The sequence below is a fragment of the Ranitomeya variabilis genome, chromosome 1, assembly GCF_051348905.1.
Source record: "Ranitomeya variabilis isolate aRanVar5 chromosome 1, aRanVar5.hap1, whole genome shotgun sequence".
NCBI classification, from domain to species: domain Eukaryota; kingdom Metazoa; phylum Chordata; class Amphibia; order Anura; family Dendrobatidae; genus Ranitomeya; species Ranitomeya variabilis.
In genome coordinates, this window is record NC_135232.1 from 614,466,302 (window position 1) to 614,486,591 (window position 20,290).

The 20,290-nt window shown below is 42.4% G+C and overlaps 1 protein-coding gene across 13 annotated transcripts in view; it reads left to right on the forward strand.

The window, feature by feature from the left end:
• Positions 1–20,290, forward strand: part of MTA1 (metastasis associated 1) — a 185,207-nt gene that overhangs the window by 106,041 nt on the left and 58,876 nt on the right. For 4 of the 13 annotated variants that reach the window (XM_077260691.1, XM_077260686.1, XM_077260684.1 and 1 more), the window contains exons 11-17: positions 951–1,009; positions 3,851–3,963; positions 4,276–4,427; positions 4,802–4,991; positions 6,757–6,846; positions 7,654–7,809; positions 17,735–17,770. In XM_077260691.1, coding sequence (XP_077116806.1) covers positions 951–1,009; positions 3,851–3,963; positions 4,276–4,427; positions 4,802–4,991; positions 6,757–6,846; positions 7,654–7,809; positions 17,735–17,770 — 796 coding nt within the window. Of the gene's footprint in view, positions 1–950; positions 1,010–3,850; positions 3,964–4,275; positions 4,428–4,801; positions 4,992–6,756; positions 6,847–7,653; positions 7,810–8,472; positions 8,912–17,734; positions 17,771–20,290 lie in introns of those variants that run through there. The other 9 variants (XM_077260688.1, XM_077260695.1, XM_077260687.1 and 6 more) reach the window with 6 other exon arrangements.

A 20,290-nucleotide genomic window follows, 5' to 3' on the forward strand; every position in this document is an offset into this window, starting at 1 on the left:
AATCTTTTCTAATAACAGATCACACCTTCTATTTGTAGTTCACCATAGTTATATCAGTAACCTACTTAATTTTTGGGACTATGAGACGTACTTTTTAGCAAGAAGAATCTTGCTAAAATGTGTGTAGTCCGGAGGCAGCTTTCTATGATGGAGGAGAACGCTGACACAGCATCTTTCCTGGTCACTAAGAACTGCGCTTTCTCCTTCTGCCCCATACTAATCAGTCTGATCACTGTAGGATAGGAAGCTATCAGGACCTGCGTATTGCTAAAGCTGCAGGTCCTGGCTAGCAGTCATATATATGCCTGAAAGGAACTACAAAATGTGGTAGTATATACAAAGTGTGAGTGGATGTGAATATAGCTGAGCTGTGTATGAGAGTGGATGTAGCTGAGCTGTGTGTGTGTAGCTGAGCTGTGTGTGTGTAGCTGAGCTGTGTGTGTGTAGCTGAGCTGTGTGTTTGTGTGTGTATATAGCTGATTAAAGATACTCAAAATTGAGTGCACAGATTGGGTGACATTACATAGCAGGGGGAGATGAATGAAGTACAGTGGTAAAAGCAAATATGTTTTCCTATTATTATATGAGAGATGTAATACTCTGCAATAGCAAGGTAAATATACCAGAAGTTATACAAACACACAATAGCCAATGTTACCCTCGTATAATATATCAATGAGAGCGATCATTAGACATTAACTAGGTAGAAAAAATGTATAAACCTATTACCTGTACTCATCTTCTGCTGCTGGATTGGGGCCATTCCAGGTAATATGTAACACTAACAATAGATCCATTATCTCACACACTTCTGTCCACAGCTGGGGAAGTATTAATGAACAGGGGGTGCGTCCTATATTCTTCTAGGTGAATCTGCTGTGCAGAGCATTGCTGGTTCATTATTCTGATTTTGGTTTTGCACTTCTAATTTTTCTCTCTTTTTCTTCAAGAAACGGTTAAAAGCAGCTGAAGCAGAAAGCAAATTGAAACAAGTATATATACCCAATTAGTAAGTATTTCCCACTGCGATCATTAAAGAGAGGGTATACAACTGGCCACAATAAATCCGCAGCAAAACAAGCGATTTGAAAGGATGTGAAAATTGATGGATAAGTTAATGCACAATTGGCTGTCAGAGTACGATGGCAAGCTAGGTACCGTATATTCTCGAGTATAAGCCGAGATTTTCAGCCCATTTTTTTAGGCTGAAAGTGCCCCTCTCGGCTTATACTCGAGTCATGGTCGGCGGAGTGGCGGCTGTCACATACTCACCTGCTCCTGGCGCGGTCCCTGCAACTCCTATGGTCACGGGCTGACAGCTTCTCCAAGCGTTGAGCGGTCACATGGTACCGCTCATTACAGTAATGAATATGGACCCGACTCCACTCCCATGGGGTGGAGCCGCATATTCATTACTGTAATGAGCGGTACCATGTGACCGCTCAATACAGGAAGAAGCTGTCAGCGCCCGGAGAACCAGGGACGTGCAGGGACAGCGCCAGGAGCAGGTGAGTATAATGGGGAGGGGGAGCATTGCGCGATAGTCACCTGTCCCACGTTCCGGCGTCTCTCCGTCTTCCGCGTCCTCAGCAGTGACACTCAGGTCAGAGGGCGCGATGACGCGATTAGTGTGCGCGCCGCCCTCTGCCTGAACGTTAGTGCAGAGGACGTGGAAGACACAGCGGTGCCGGAACGAGGACCGGTGAATATTGCAAGTGTCGGGGGACCTGAGCGACGAGAGGTGAGTATGTGATTTTTTTTAATTTTTTTTTTAATCACAGCAACAGCATATGGGGCAAATATCTTTATGGAGCATCTTATGGGGCCATAGTCACCATTTGTGCAGCATTATATGGGGCAAATGTCTCTATGGAGCATCTTATCGGGCCATGTGCAGCGTTATATGTGGCAAATATTTCTATGGAGCATCTTATGGGGCCATAATCGGCATTTGTGCAGCATTATACGGGGCAAATGTCTGTATGGAGCATCTTATAGGGCCATAATCAGCATTTGTGCAGCATTATATGGGGCAAATGTCTGTATGGAGCATCTTATGGGGCCCATCATAAACTGTATGGAGCATTATATGGGGCGTATTTTGTATGGAGCATCTTATGGGGCCATCATGAACTGTATGGAGCATTATATGGGGCTCCTGATTCAATATGGATATTCAAAAACACTTAACCTACTGCTGTCTCAGGTAATTTTACTTTTATTGGTATCTATTTTTATTTTTGACATTTACCGGTAGCTGCTGTATTTCCCACCCTAGGGTTATACTCGAGTCATTAAGTTTTCCCAGTTTTTTGTGGCAAAATTAGGGGTCTTGGCTTATACTCGGGTCAGCTTATACTCGAGTATATACGGTACAATTTAATGTGGGGTGATTGCAACAATTAATAAAACCTAAACTAAGATGTGGAACCAGTGTCCTGCAATGCACTTTATGCTGCAGATTACAGCAAAGTCTCAGGACGTCATGTGCTTTGTTTTCAATCACTGCCTTAAATGTTTGGTTTTAATAATTTTGCAAAAGTACCATTTTCAATGAATAATACATGTAAAAAGTGGCAGCTGCTCTTAAAAAATGAGTCATTTTGTCTTGATGGCCATATTTGCCCTTTCCATTACTCCTCACTGTACAGCAGACCAGTCCAATAATGGATTTTTTTTTTTAAAGTAATTCAACCCAAGAGAAATATTCTGTATATTGGGATGTAACCTTTTTATAGTCAAATGTCATTTTATACCCTGTGCTCTTTTAAGCCTTTTAGACAGTGACTTGAGGCGGTATTGTGGTATGGCATGTTGTATATAAATAACTTCCATGTTTAAAAGGTTATTCCCTTTTTTCACAGATGGTTAATGTCAGCTAGGGTTTGTAAAAAGAAGCACTTCTCCAATTTACTGCTTATTAAAATTCGTAGCCATTCATGAGATATTCACATTTTACTTTGGTCTACTGCTTGTTCCCAAGGAAACCGACCACCATTGCTGCCTAGCATGTAAACACTGCAACTGAGGGGGATTAGGAGGTAACGGCGTGCTCCAGCGATCCTGGTCAGCTTCAAAATACTGTACTGCTTACAAGCTCGGTAGAAAGGAGCTTGGAAGCACCACATATTCTGCTGGGTAACAACAGTGGTCGATCTCCAAGGCAACGAGCTGTACACAAAAGAAAAGTGCAAATATCTCAGGAGCGGATGAAAATTTTACTAAGCAGTAAATTGCAAAATAGCTTGTATTTACAAGCATTTTCTGACAATACCATCTATGAAGATGGTAATAATCCCTTTAAGGCTACTTTCACACATCAGGTTTTCAGTGTCAGGCTAAATCCGGCGAATGTTGGAAAAACTGGATCCGGCGCAGATTGTGAAAAACTGATGCGACGGATCCGTTTTTTTTATGGATCCGGCTAGCCTATCTAGATTATTGGATAAAAAAAAAAATTTGGAGCATGCTCAGTTTAAAAAACCGGATCAGGCCGCCGGATCCGCCTTTTTCCGGATGCAGCACCTTCCGGCTCCCATAGGCTTCCATTCTAGCAAACAGCCAGCGCTTCAGGCTTTTTCGCCGGAGACAAAAAAAACGTTGCTATGGACGTTTTTCAAGAAACCGGAAGCGGCAGATTTGCCAGATCCGGCGAAAACCGGACGAAACGCAATGTCATCCGGCGCAATCCGGCACTAATACAAGTCTATGGGAAAAAAAACCTGATCCAGCGGCAACATTCGCCTGATCCGGTTTTTTGAAAATTAGCCGGATTTAGCCTGACGGCGAAAACCTGATGTGTGAAAGTAGCCTAACTAATTGTTTTCTCATTTTTATTTCCATTTTCTAGTAACAAACCTAACCCAAACCAGATAAATGCAAATAGTATCAAACCTGCAGTGGTAAATGGAACTGTGGTACAGGGCCAGAATTTGAGCGGGCGAGCCTGTGAGAGCTGCTATAGTAAGTGTGTGAGGTTTTTTTTTTTATTTTTGTCCCCTTCATCTGCTGATCTAGAATCTCCTCTAAAAAAAAGAGACCCCTATCTACAGACAGGCAGTAGGTGGCGCCAGAGAGATGGCTTTCTTCTAGAGGAGAACTAATTTGCATACACTTCCCAAGAAGAATTGCCCGGCCTATGAGACTCCCTTTATCGGCAGATGGTCTCCACAAAAAGCAACAGTGCCCCCCATAGACATGTGTGAGAAGTTATTAGTGGTGGGGGTCCTGGTGCAACTTTTCTAAAGTGATGTTTGTTAATTACTGTTTATATAGCAGCACAATCTTACCAGTGGTATTCCTGGGGTCCTCCGAATATGCAGTGTCGTCTGTGTGCATCATGCTGGGCATACTGGAAAAAGTATGGCGGATTGAAGATGCCAACCAGATTGGATGGCGAGAGGCCAGGTCCAAATCGGAACAATATGGTACGTTTCCTAATATGATGCGAATTCAATGAGGCCTTAAAGGGATGGTCCTTTTAAAGAAAAAAAAATAGGACCAACATGCAAAAGAAAATAGAGGATTTGAAACAACGTCATAAAAAAAAAAAGTCTGTCTCCCCCTAGGGGGACACAATCTAGTTTTCTGTATCAGATGCATGCATATCAGATCTGTTCATTGGCTTTCCATCAGCCTCTGGTTTTTGGAGTGCGGGATGAAACTCATGCCAGTGCAGGGAGAGTGCTGGAATCAGAACCGCAACTCTGAAAGGCTAAAGTAAAAACTGTACTTCATTATTATTTTTTTTAAAATGTCCATTTCTCAGTTGAAATAATTTCTTGTTTTCTTTACATGGAAGAGTCCACACGGTTTACCTATGAGAGCCGGTGGGAGCCCAAAATTTGCTATGAAGACGCGCCAAGCTTTTTATCTCCACACTACAAAGTTGACTAGGATCGCAAGGAGACTATGTCGGGATATTTTCCGTCCAGGTTATGCTGCCCGACACCCCTACATGCCTATCAACAGTGCGGCAATCAAAGCAGAGTGTGGGTATCTGGGATGTATGGAAACATTCCTTCTTCTTCATAATGGGACACTTATGGTTACTGCAGCAATTCTCATATATTACATAGAATGGTGAAAAGTTATTTTAAAATGAATGTTACGGCTCCTAAAAAGATTTATATACAGTACTGCAGACTAGGGGCGTGCATAGAAACCGCATATGCCCTTAGCAAAAGTTGAAATTGGGCCCCTCTAGCTCCAAAAAATATTCAATGGCGTAGGATAGGTGATATCTCCCAACTATTATAGATGGGGAGAGGGATGTGTAATGTGGAAATACACAGTAAGTATGCTCCTAATGAAGCCACTTTCATGGCTATTCTAGAGTATGATCATCCCAAACATTCTCACACAGAGTATGATGTCCCGTCGGTGAATTCCACCCCACAAATGCTTACAGTATGATGCCTCCATAGTATACAGTATAATTCCCCCACAGTGTCCCTAACACAGCATAGCTCCCCTAAAGTTCCCCCCACACTGTATGATACACCTCATAGCTCCCCAAACAAGTATCATGACCCCCACAGCTGCCCACTCCGTATGATTTCAGCATTAAATATGATGCAATGTACAGGCACCCACTCAGTATGATGCCTCCACAGCCCCTCACTTAGAATGATGCCCCCACCAGCCTTCACTCAGTATTATGCCCCCCCCAGCCCCTCACTCGGTGTGATGGCCCCCCCACAGTCCCTCACTCGGTGGGATGGGCCCCCCCACAGTCCCTCACTCGGTGGGATGGGCCCCCCCACAGTCCTTCAAACGGTGGGATGGGCCCCCCCACAGTCCCTCACTCGGTGGGATGGGCCCCCCCCCCACAGTCCCTCACTCAGTGGGATGGCCCCCCCCCCCACAGTCCCTCACTCGGTGGGATGGCCCCCCCCCCCCCACAGTCCCTCACTCGGTGGGATGGCCCCCCCCACAGTCCCTCACTCGGTGGGATGGCCCCCCCCCCACAGTCCCTCACTCGGTGGGATGCCCCCCCCCCCCTTCCCCACAGTCCCTCACTCAGTACTGACATTTAAAAATATACATTACTTACGTACCGTCATTCCCTTGGTGAGGTCACCGCACAGCAGGCGCAATATAGTGATGTAATGACACCTGCAGTGTGCGTAGTCTGATTCACAAGGAGGCTGAATCGTGAATCACCATTATATTCAACTATTCGCCTCCTTAAGACGCAGATTTCGATATAATCATAATGACTGGTGGAGTGGAGGGCTTCATGCCGAGTCACAGTGGGCCTCAAAGTGGCTGCATGGTCTGCTGCTATGGATAATACGCCCTTTAAGAAAGAGTAACCGTTTTATTTTTTTTATTTTATAAATTGATAGTAAACAAACATGGGAAAAAAAGCAAGTTTGTAACGTATCTCATCAGAGAGATCTGCTTCTTTCTCCTCCTGGACTGATCTTTCACTCTCATTTCATGGGTATAATCTCTATTCCGTGAAGACAGATTTTCCCACTACTGAGATAGGAGATGACAGTTGGTGCTTTTAAGACTCTATGGAAGGCGGAGCTAGAGGAAGACACAGACATTCTGCTGCAAGTTCTTCTGAAACAATAGTTACCTTAAAGCTGTTGGTATATGTAGTAGTTTCCCTGATGTGTGTACTCTTGTACTTGCCTGGGCACTCAGCTGGGAGCTTGTTACTTGCTGTAAATAACCCAGATCACAGTGCGCCCAATTATCTTCCTGTGTCTTCTAACCTCTAGATGTTTTGCTGACTTGTTTCAGGTACAACAAGGCTTCCTGAAGCATCTAAAACTCCACTGATGTTAAAGCAGATTGTCCGGAAACCTCTAGAGCAAGTCTTGAGATACATAGGTACATCCTGTCATTGGGTCCCATGAAGGCTGAGTGCATGTTGCAGTTACTATTGAGCATATGCACCCAAAAATGCCAAGGTGTCCATAGGGCCACAATGTAAAAAGACTTATGCCACACCATATACGTGGAGGTTTGCCTTAAAGGACAGCAGTGCCTGTTGAAAGTGTGTAGCACAAATCAACCAGACAGCCCAAAAGGACATTTTTTTTTTAGTCTCTAAAAATAGGAGCCAATGAAAATGTTATGCTGTAAACTGGACCTTTTTAAAGGGGACCAGGTCACAAGTCTTGTATTGGATCTCATTTTATTCTCGCTGCTCCCTTAATTATGCTGTTTTGTTTTTGTTTTTTTGTTTGTTTTTTATTTAAATCCATCATATGGTTCCAGAGATATGGGTATTTTTATTTGGTGCAAATTTTTATAGTCTTACTAAGGGGGCATGGCTCATAGGATCCTCAGGGGTGTGGCTTTATTCCCTTGTTAAAAACCGTAAAAATAGTAGCATTATAAAAAACAACCTATAACTCTGGAACCTTATGGTGGATTTAAATTTTTTTTTCACAAACCAGAATAATAAGAGGAGCAGCAGGAATAATAGGAGAGCCAAACCCGGGCACTTTTGACCTGGTGACAGGTTATCTTTAATACTTTATGCATTGTGTAATACACTAAATCAATGTGCACCCAGCTTTACTCTATCTATCTATCTATCTATCTATCTATCTATCTATCTATCTATCTATCTATCTATCTATCTATCTATCTATCTATCTATCTATCTAATAAAATCCTGTCATTCCCCAGAGGCGCATCCCTGCACTCCAAAGCCAGAGTCGATCAAAAATATTTCCACAAGCATCAATAACTCCCTGACTCCATCTAAATCTTGTCCTGTGATCAACAATGGATCGCCAACAATCCTGGGCAAGCGCAGTTACGAGCAACATAATGGTATGGACGGTATGTGTCTTGTACTTGTTTTTTGTCTGTTTGTTTATTTTAAAGGAGTTTTATTTTCAATCTGGATATAAGTAGCTTTCCAGCTTTAAATATATTTAGCATTGCCTTCCAAGATGTTAAGGTTGGGATCTTAAATAAATTCTTAGACTTTTCTGTAATTCTCTATTGAATGAGATTGCACAGTACCTAAATCTAATCTAGTGTTAAAATTTAAAGAGGACCTACCAAAAGGTCAAAAGTGGCTCTTATTTTTATTTCACTGCTCCCCCGAGTATACTTTTTCTTTCTGTTTTTGTTTTTTTAAACTTGCCATACGGTTCCAGAGGTAAAGAAATGTGCTGCTTTGTATGATCTTTACCAGGATCCTCTGGGGCGTGTCTTTAGGCTCCTCGGTAAAGACCATAAAAATTAGCCCTAAACTAAAAGGCCTATATCTCTAAAACCCTATGGAGAATTAGAAAAAAATAAAGAAAGCTTTAACTGGGCAAGAGGAGGAATAAAATAAGAACGAAACCTGGCCGCTTCTGACCTGGTGACAAGTCCTCTTTAAGTAGCAAAATTTCTCTAATTTCAGTGCACACAGTTTGTAATTTTTGTTGTTACTTTGTACGTTTGGTACAAAAATTACATGTCACAGGTTTATAACTTCAAACTGTGTTGCAGACTATTTTAAGGACAGATCAGCAAGCAAAAATGTCCGACTAAGCCCAATGGATGGAAAGAGAACGTTGTCCTTCCTTGCATGTAGAAAGGAGAAAATAATGAAGCAGATTAAACAGGATGGGGAGAGAAAATGGAGCACCTTTTAATTTTTGGACTGAAGCTGTGAGGAGTTCCTAAATCGACGTTGTTTTTGTTTCTGGTGTTAACTTTTCTCTCCCCTCACATTGATTTATCCGCTACATAGACACACGTCGTGCGAACCTCCATGACCTGGGACTGACTATCACTGCAATCTGGAACTATAAGTCAAGAGTCTTCATGTGTCAATCATTTCCATTTCATCATCCAGTATCCTTGAGGCCAGAGTACGCCTTGAAATATCACCATATAGTAGTTTATATGTTGTTTTAAGGCTTATTATATAAATATCTTTTTTTTTATGTCAGTGTTTATTTTGCACATTGTTTCATTCTTCATTTCCACCTCCATTGTCTTTCATTTTGTCACATGTTATAGGGCATTTATTGTTTACAGCTAATGGCCTGGCTTGGACCGGTCATTTTTTCCAATAACTGGTCTAGAAGTAATGCCACTAATTGCATGCCAAGCTGCCTCTCTGCTCCGCCTGCGTAACTTATATTTTTACCTTTTGTTACAGTCACGACTTATGTCATTCCTATATTTTAGGCATAGCTCTCCTGTGGGAATCGGTTATCTATTGGTGGGTTTTCTACAGATGTTGAGACTTGAAGTGGGTGGTCCATTCATTAGATAATGATGAATATTGGCTTTGTGGGGTCCGATGCCCCCTGAGAGCCACCCTGGGAACCGCAGTGGCGGAGCCCTGAGAGCCTCCTTCGTCGGGAGCCGTCCTGGGAGCCACACTGGGCTGGTGCCCTGTTGACCGCCCTGGCCGGGAGCCCTGGGAACCGCCTTGTACATGACAGCTCCTCGTTTGCTTGGTGCAACGTCATCGTAGCAAGGTGACTACAGTAGTACAACGTGATCGTTGTGTCATGGTGCACATGATGTCATCAGACAGGAGGCACTTCTCAGGGTCACAGATTGGTCCTGCAAATCGATTCTAACCAGCTCAGTGGCCAAGTGTCGGATAGGTCATCCAAATCTTTTGACCACACAATCACTTCAAATAGATTTTCTGAAACTAGAAACCCCCATTTGATTGTATTTCTGAAACCTCTCTAAACATGTGCTTGGCATGATGGTTATTTGAGTAGCGCTAAGCCTCGATATCAAACACCAACAATGGATTAAGAATAGGGAGGTTTCTGGAATGTAAACTGGCTCCTTCACCGTTCTGGACAAGCTTTTTTTAACAGGATCCGGAGCCTGTTTTCATAGATTGAGGACTGCCCACGGGTGAACATTTATTTTTTTGGGAATTATGATAGTGCTGAAATCCCTCAAGCGCATGTGCACCCTTTTTTCGGTGACTCAAGTTATCCAGATATCTTGTGAATAATATCTAGTTCGGTATGGGGTCTAACCACTTAGACACCCAATTATACCCAAAAATGGTGAAATTCTCTCCCCCTTTTGAACCAAGCACTCACACTCCATTCTCTGAGACTGTCGAAGATGGCAGAGTACAATGCATGGCTATCTCCAGAAGTATAACTGAATGGAGCCGCAGTGATTGCCGCTCAATAAAACATGGCCCAATTTTTGATCAGTGGATAAACTTCCCCAATGATCTAGTGGTTATTCACAAGATGGATGATAGCTGAAATACCCCTCTAAGCTCCCATACACAGAGATGACAGAACCTGCCAGTTTTGGAGGGACAGTCGGACTATCCTATAGGTATGGTGCCTGCTCTTGGACATCAGATGTCAGCGGAAAAATGGATCCTAGGTGTCTGGCGGTGGCTGTTACCCCTCTTCCTATTGAGCATATAGCCCGCTCGGCCATGTGTAGTGGTGTATAGGGGAACATAAAGAATAATTGTCAGCCTAACAAGCTATTGACCAACACCTTTCAGCCGGGTTCAGACTGGCAAACTTCAGAGTACGTATATGGACTGCAGTACCCAGACTGATTGTGAAACGTCCTACCTCCACATATGTGCCTATGAGGCTTTAAAGGGAAGCTATCATCAGAAAATGACCTATTGTGTACATGAGGTTTTTGTTTAAAATGTATTTTCATTCTTTATTACTATGTTGGTGATTTATTTTTTTTTCTATATTTTTTTTCTATATCGCAATCTGGTATTATAAATATTCCTGTTGTATCAGGAAACGACACGTGTACTTTGGCCGCAATGAACAAAGCTGACCTTACTTTTGTAATGAAGCATCCAATGAGCATATGCAAGGAGGGGGATCTGTGACCTCGCCTATTGTGATTGGATCTTGTCTTTATCAGCAGTATATAGAGATGTTACCTCATTAGAATACTGCCTCTGATGGTAAAGAGTCTGCTGAAAACTGAATTAACAGCAAGCATGAATTTAAAACGGCCCCAGTGGCCAGTGTGAAAATTGCAAGATTACTTTTTTTATTTAATAATTATTGTGATATGGGAAAGAAAACATTGCTGAAAATATATATATAAAAAACTGAATTAAACAATGGGACATTTTTGGAATGACACTCTTCCAATACTGAAGATATGTTGGCTTGTTAGCCATTTACAAAGGGGAGGAGAATCTTGTGAAGTCTCCAATTTACTTTTCAAGGAGTAAAACTTTTTTTAAAAGATCGTTAGTGTCATGTTTGCAGCCACAAAATCAAATTAATTTTATACTTTCCTGCCATTATTAGAGCAGCTTGCTATTGATCTTCCCAAAATAAAGATGGACGATCTGTTCCGAAAGCTGTTCTAGTCTGACACAAACAAACATATTGCTTTTACTTTTATTTTTTATTTTTCTCCGGCACCTGCCAAAATATAGTATATAGTGTGAAACTGTCGTAAATTATTGTTTTATTTATATGATGATTTTTTTTTTGCTTTTTCTTTAAAGCCTTTTTTTTTTTGTATTCCGATCATAATTGTGACATGACCTCCTTTTACTTGGTTTCTAAATTCTCAGTATTTCTGAACACTTGAATAATATAAATATAATATATATATATATATATATATATATATATATATATATATATATATATATATATAATATATTATAAATCTGTACAGTTTTATGGCCCGTTTTTGGCCTTCTGGGGTTTTTGCCACCTGGCCCATCTAATTCTAAAAATGAAGAGTTAATCATGTGCTTGTTTCTGTTTACAAATTACAGTTAGAAGAGGTCAAATAAAATGTATTTTTTCAAAGATTATGGTTGGTGTGATGTTTTAATACTGCAGAAGCAATTGTATATATGATTTTCAGGATCTAACAGGTAGCCTGAAACCTTTCTAGAAATGAGTACCGTATTTTTCGGATTATAAGATGCACCTTTTTCCCACAAATTGGGGGGGGGGGAAATGGCATCTTATAATGCGGATATACCTTACTGGCCGTGGTGGAGCAGTGTCCCAGGGTCGCTGTTGGATGAGGTGTTGTTGCAGGCCACTGGCTGGGATGAGGGGGTGTTCGGATGTGCGCCGCTGTGGGTGTTCGGCACAGCGTGGGCGCTGTCGACATTTTGTGAAAGCCCAGAGCCCTTGCATGGTTTACTATGCAGTGGACCTCGGGAAAATGGCTGCCAGAGGCGGCGCATGCGCAGATGGACATCTTGGCACCAATATCTCAGGAGATGAAATCTCAGCGCTGAAATCTCATCTCCCGAGATCTTGGTGCCAAGATCTCCATCTGCGCATGCGCCGCCTCTGGCAGCCATTTTCCCGAGGTCCACTGCATAGTAAACCATGCAAGTGTGGGGGCTCTGGGCTTTCACAAAATGTCGGCAGAGCCCCCCCCCCCCCCCCCCCCCCCCGCAGTGGCACACATCCGAACACCCCCTCATTCCAGTCTGCAGAAACGCTCCACTCCTGCCTCCTCCAGCAGCGACTCTGGGACCCCGCTTCACTGCAGCCACCACCCCCGGTAAGCAATAAGATGCATGGATTATAAGAAGCACCACAATTTTATTAAAAAAAAGGGGTTTTTTTTTCCTATTTTTCGCCTCAAAATTTGGGGTGTGTTTTATAATCCGGTGCGTCTTATAATCCGCAAAATATGGTAATTACGGGTTTTATTGGATGGCATGATCTGAAAACAAGAAAATGCAATGAGCTCGCTGCTTTTTTTTTTTCAGTGAACATAGCTTGCATTATGACGCATCTTTGAGCCTTTTGAACCGTTGCATGGACGCCTTTATTACATTCTAACACATTCATTAAAGCGAGCCCAAATAATACAATGTATGCATGTAAATACCATCTTCCTGCAGCCTGTGATGGTGGATGGCTAAGGGTACTGTCACACAGTCACACTTTGATCGCTACGACCGTACGATCCGTGACGTTCCAGCGATATCGTTACGATATCGCAGTGTCTGACACGCAGCAGCGATCAGGGACCCTGCTGAGAATCGTACGTCGTAGCAGATCGTATGGAACTTTCTTTCGTCGCTGGATCTCCCGCTGACATCGCTGGATCGTTGTGTGTGACACCGATCCAGCGATGTGTTCGCTTGTAACCAGGGTAAACATCGGGTAACTAAGCGCAGGGCCGCGCTTAGTAACCCGATGTTTACCGTGGTTACCAGCGTAAAAGTAAAAAAAAACAAAAAACAGTACATACTTACATTCCCGTGTCTGTCCTCCGGCGTCTCAGCTTCTCTGCACTGTGAGCGCCTGCCAGCCGGAAAGCGAGCACAGCGGTGACGTCTGACGTCACCGCTGTGCTTTCCGGCTCTGCTGCTTACACAGTGGAGAGAAGCACAGCGCCGGGGGACAGACACCGGAATGTAAGTATGTACTGTTTGTTTTTTTTACGTTTACGCTGGTAACCAGGGTAAACATCGGGTTACTAAGCGCGGCCCTGCGCTTAGTAACCCGATGTTTACCCTGGTTACCCGGGGACTTCGGCATCGCTCCAGCGCCGTGATTGCAACGTGTGACCACAGTCTACGACGCTGGAGCGATACTCATACGACGCTGCGACGTCACGGATCGTGCCGTCGTAGCGTCCAAAGTGTGACTGTGTGACGGTACCCTAACAGACAAGCTTTGGCACAGAACTGCTGCCACGAACCATCCTAACCTTTCTCTAGGCCTTATAGTGATCTACAGTAGTTGTCCAGTCTAATTTTTTTTTTAAACCACCAAGAGAAAGGGCTCCTCCAAAGTTACAGGGATCTGGGAAGTGAGCAGTGAGTGCACACACTGACACTGCAGTAGATGAGTAGGTGCACACACCTCCCTCTCTCCTGTCTGCTGCAGCCACTCGCTCACTACATCTCCATGGATCTGTGTATGGAGCAGCCATAGGAGAGGATTGTGCATTCACCTGCTCAGCTCCTGCAGTGTCAGTGTGCATACTTGTGGTCTGCCGAGTCTTCAGTTCAGGCAAGTGCGTTCGGTCAATAAAGGAAGCGCTTGGCCACGCCATGGGTTCACCAAGCAGCCTCATTTGCATAGTGATGAAAGATACATTTCTGGATAATCATAACTCAGAAAACTAAACAGATGTAATTATATAGGAGATAAGTCTCAGATTTGACTAATAAGTTTAAATTAGATTTTTGGGGGTGACAGATTACCTTTAACTTCTTAAAATATTTGGCATTTTCATACTCTCAAGATCACAACTTGCTGCCAATAAATGGAAACTTTTCTTTTATCTAGATGTTTTAAAGGGAATCTGCCACCAGATTTATACTTCCTTAATCTGAGGGTAGCATAAAATAGGGACAGAGACCCTGATTCCAGCTATGTGTCTTGTACTGGGCTTCTTTCTGTAGATTTATTAAATTAATTGTTATCTGCAGCTTCCCCTCTACACTGTGCATAGGCAGGAAGCTGCCAATCAACGGTGAGAAGACTAGCAGAGCCACAGAAGAAGCCCAGTAAGTAGCCCAGGCCTGGAATCTGGGTCTCAGAGCCTACTTTATGGTTCTCACTGAATGAAAAATTTAGCGTATCTCTTTATACTGTCTGGTCCAAGCACACACAAATTGTTTAGGTTACTTTGCACCAATTATTTTTTCCAGGATGTTGTCACATTTTTTATACACTCTGTGCTGCTTTTTAAGCTACGCCCATTGTCAACGTCACATCCCCTTGTTAAAGGGGTTTTCTAGTTTTTAAAAAACCCTTTTCCCCCAACTCCAGTTTGTTTAAAAAACAATGCCATTTTTTATTGTACTCACCCTATCCAGGTCTGAGTGGCTGAGTCTCTACCGCTGCTCCTGATGTCTGCTATTGTCTCCAGCACTGCAGCCAATAACCGAGCTCTGTGGCTCCCCCCAAGTACACAACACAAGCTGCTCTCTGATTGGCTGCAGCGCTGTCGATGTGGTATCAGCACTGACAGTAACTGACAATAACAGACAGCAGCGGTGGAGACTCTGCGCTGGAACCTGGAAGGGTAACGAACAGTTGTTTGTTTTTTAAACAAACTGCAGCCAGGGGATGGGGGTTTTCAAAACCGTAAAACCACACAAATAGCGTGCAAGGAATTAACCATTTTGTTGGCACAAATGAGGCCCAATTTTGGGGCGTTTAGTAAATCTTTTGTCAATATATATTAAAAAGTTGCATTAGGGTACATTACACAATGATGAAAGTGAGACTCCAGGCTAAACTTAATGGGAGTCTGTCAGCATGTTTATGCTACGTAACCTGACGGCAGCAAAATGTATGTTCCCTTGATTCCAGCAATGTGTCACTTTGTTTACTGGGTGCAGCAGTTTTATGTATAACCCTGCCCACACCACTGATTGGCAGCTGTGTATAACCCCGCCCACACCACTGATTGGCAGCTGCTTATAGCCCCGCCCACACCACTGGCTGTATAACCCCACTCACAGAACTGGCAGCTGTGTATAACCCCGCCCACACCACTGATTGGCAGCTGTGTATAACCCCGCCCACATCACTGACATCTGTGTATAGCCACACCCACATCACTGAGGAGCTGTGTATAACCCTCCCCACACCACTGATTGGCAGCTGTGTATAACCCCACCCACATCACTGACAGCTGTGTATAACCACGCCCTCATCACTGATTGGCAGCTGTGCATAATCCCGCCCACACCACTGATTGACAGCTGTGCATAATCCCGCCCACATCACTGATTGGCAGTTTTCTGTGTACCTTGTGTGTTGGCAGAAAGCTGCTAATCAGTGTAGGGAGAGTGATTGGACCAGGGGGCACGTGACACCTAGTCCAGTAGTGATAATCTCCTGCTGACAAAATACTGATTTTATTGAAACCACAAACCTCACTCCCAGTAAGTGACACCTCACCGGAATCAGGGTCTCTTCCACTGCATTATGCTATCAGATTACATAGCAAATCCCTGCTGACATACTTCCATAACAGAAACCACCCAAAAGGAAACCCACATCCTGAACATTAGTTTTTTTTTTCCTTATCCACTTGATACATATCCCAAATATACTTTTTTTAAAATCTTGTTTGTCCCATTTCTTGCATGAGTCCTGCTAACCCAACCTGTGGAATGATGTTGGCCCACTCCACAAGCAAAGGCTTTCCACGGGAGGTCTTTGTGATCAGCGTCTCTACACGATGCCTTTGTTTTGCTGATCTTGGGTCTTTAGCATTGTGGGAAGGAGGCTCCATGTTCAGCAGCCTACCTAAGAATATAGGGTCATCTTCCAATATGACGTGGGCAAGTCCGTCACCCGAGTGATATGTCTGGGCGATACAAATTCACAATTTCCAGCGTTGGAATTTACACTGTGGATCTTCTCTTTGCAAAGTATTTTGCTGTTGACTTTTTTCTGCTGAGTTTCCTTTCCCCAAGGCCGGTTTCACCCATCACAGACCCATTACATTCAGTGCGACTTTTCCCATGTCCTTTTTTTTTTCCCGTGGATCCATTGTTCTTAACAAAAAAAAAAACAACAAAAAAACCCGAGCTTTATTTTACTCCAATATGGCTCAAACATGGCCCCATGGAAAATAAAACCGCTCGCAGGTGTCATTTTGGCCTTATATAATGTAATGGGCAGTAAAGATAAGAACTTTTTTTTCATACTACAAAAACATATGCAAGAAGAATGGTAAAAACTGCTATGGATCAAAAGTGAGGTTTGTACACACTACATCTTTTCCTGGTGCTTTTTAAGCACTAAACGCTCAGATGAATCCTCATATTATTTTCTATGGAAAAACCACTTGCTGTTCAGGCTTTTGATCGTCTTTTAAACGCTTCAGGTTTCCCAAACCACCTGGTGGGAGAAAAGAAACTGGATGTCTCTTCTTTGAAGCGGCTCCAGACTAGGCACTGTCCAATCAAAAGGCTGCAAAGAGTCACTCCAGGGGGGGAAAATACTCTGCAAAAACTCCTCAAAATGGCTGCAGGAAACGCGATACTGGGCAAAGAATAAAATGGCTTTTGACCCACAGAAAGAAAAACCCTAAGGATGCATTTTCACTGTACGATTATGGGTGAACTAGTGTTTCCTGAGGATTGTGCGGTATAACCGGCTGCCAATCCACTGACGAATAAGCGCAACACTTGTTCATTCTTTTTCAGTTGCCTTAAAAATCCTCGTCCTCGGCAGCACATTATCCTGTTTAAACTGAACATGTGCTGCCGAGATCGAAGACAGCTTTTGTGCACAGAGCGATCTACTGGCGATTGTTCTGTGCACATTGGAAGCACGGGCTGCTAATTAACACCGGTTTCTATGTAGACGATCGGTGGTCTTTTGTGGCTGTGGGATGACTTTTTAAACATGACTATGTATAATCCGTAACTAAAATTTCTGATGACTGTTCAAACCAAACACAAGCACTCGGTGCCAAACCTTCCTTCTCACTTGTTTTCCATTTCTCTCCACTCCCCACTTCCATGCTTGACAGCTGTGACTTTACAAGAGTCAGATTAGAACATAGATAATTGGAAAACAACGTGAGAAGTGAGGGGTGCACTGAGCACCTCTGCTTGGTTTGAACAGTCATTTTGTGCATACCACTGTTTAGAAATATCAATTCATTGCAGCTATGGGATATTTTGATTTTTTTGTTTTTCTGTTGTCTTCTTTTATTTGTGTAGTATTTTGTTTTGTCTTTTTAAATAAATGAATGTTTATTGCCGTTTATTTCATGTAGCGTTTTCTTTCTTCTCTCCTATTTATTCTTTCTTGGACAGGCAACATGAAGAAGCGCCTGCTGATGCCTAGCAGGGGTAAGGAATTCAATGTGACAAATGTAAAAAAAAAAAAAAATAAAAAAAAAAAATCTGTGTCTTTTTGTGGACTCACTCACTAGGCTTTGTGTTGCTTGGCTTCTAGTATATTTTTTGTTGTTTTTGCTCGTTTCAGTCCGATCACATAAACGCTTCTTGTCTCATTGTAGTTGTCATGTCTAAAGTTGGCCATAGACGTACTTTCATCCGGTATGTCAAAAATTCTATTTTATTTCTTGCAGCCAGTACACAGTTTTGGAAATGTATAACTTTCTATTGTTCACATGGAGCTTATTTCTGTACAATGAATCCCTATTATTTTTTAGTATCAGATACTCCACTCCCTATATCTATGGCCAGCTTTATTGTTGTGTTATACTGTGACTAGGTCCATAAAAACGTGTTTTTGTATTAGTTCTCCAGCCATTTCTCTACTAACAATCACTGTATAATACTATTGACATTGTACACCTTGTTAGTTTCTGCCATTTTTGAAAGACCCCAAATATTTTTGGGTGAAAAAAAAAAAAGGGTGAGTGAAAAAAGTAGATCATAAAGTGAAAATATTAAGACACAACGGGCAATGACCGGTGAAAATACTCTTGATGGTTATGGTCACTCTTTTTCCCCCGGAGTTCGGTAAGCGCCACGTACAGAGTGTCCTCCAGATCGTGGTTGGGTTTTTTTGGTTGGTGTGAATGACCGTTCCCATACATAAAAAGTAGATGCACTTAGAGCCGAGGGTCTTGCTTATGTTGGGTAAAGCCACTTGGGGGTTCGAGTATTGGGATCTCACAGAAAGAGAGCTGGTGTTAGAGTATTTTCACTTGGGGAAGATTCATCCTGAAGGTATTGGTGCACAGTTGCCCGCAGAAACCACAAATTTCAAACTCTTTCCCGGCACTTCGATGGCAGTATTACCAAAATATTTTGATCCTCTTGACTGCCGTTGGTTTCTGGGATGAGCAGCGGGCCAACAAATGGGGTTTGTTGCCTGTTTCTACACTTTCATCCTTGAAGTCAATACACTACAAACCAGGAAACTGGTCCACAACGTAAATGAACATGCTGCGGATGCACTGCAGGTCAATACTTTTTCTTTAAGCAAAGTACCAGCTGTATACCACTATCCAATTTATTCAGACAACTCATACATAGTTTATATAAATAGGAGGACATGGAGTTTTTATGCTGAATATACAATTTATTAAATTCAAAAAAATACATGAAAAAATGTCAATTTTACATAGTAAAAAATGGATAATACATATCAAAATGTAACAAGTGAACTACCCAGGTGAGTATAGATGACCTATGGGCCACACAAAGAGCCACAAAGAAACCTGCTATTGATAAGAATTGCTGACATCCCAACGTTTAAATATAATTTGTGTGATTAGACCCTACACCTCTGCTACAGCATGTTACTGGTGGGCCATTGTTCACAACACTACTATCTAATAAGTCACCTTGGTTAATGTCCATGCATGAACAGGTTTAAATCTCTTAATATTTACCCATGTGGTCTCAGTGAGCTTCCTGTGTGGGCCTCAGTCTCCCCAACGCGCGTTTCGCGTGCTAAAGATAGCCTCGCTTCCTCAGGGGGCTCACGCCCCCTGAGGAAGCGAGGCTATCTTTAGCACGCGAAACGCGCGTTGGGGAGACTGAGGCCCACACAGGAAGCTCACTGAGACCACATGGGTAAATATTAAGAGATTTAAACCTGTTCATGCATGGACATTAACCAAGGTGACTTATTAGATAGTAGTGTTGTGAACAATGGCCCACCAGTAACATGCTGTAGCAGAGGTGTAGGGTAGGGTCTAATCACACAAATTATATTTAAACGTTGGGATGTCAGCAATTCTTATCAATAGCAGGTTTCTTTGTGGCTCTTTGTGTGGCCCATAGGTCATCTATACTCACCTGGGTAGTTCACTTGTTACATTTTGATATGTATTATCCATTTTTTACTATGTAAAATTGACATTTTTTCATGTATTTTTTTGAATTTAATAAATTGTATATTCAGCATAAAAACTCCATGTCCTCCTATTTATATATACAATACTTTTTCTTGTAGATAAAGCTTGGTAAAATTTTTGCTGCCACTGTAATGCTACATATTTTCCGCCCGGTTTGTGAGCGTGCCCTTAAAGGGAACACATTGCTTGAGACTTGTAGCAACAGCAACTTTTATGTATATAGATACATGTCTGTATGTGTGTGTGTATATATAATCTAATATAATATATATATATATATATATATATATATATATATATATATATATATATATATATATATATATATATATATATAATTTCTCTTACTTGTGTGTTTGAGCAGGGATTGTCATATTTAATTAGATTTTTCGGTGCATTTAGACTAGCTTTTCAGGCTAAACAGGCTGCCAATCACCCCACAAACAAGCAAAACTCACCTTCATTTGGTGAAAAGATTAAGCTTTCTTAAAAAGCTTAGTTTTCGTCAGAGTATTATTTCATGCGCACAGAAAAG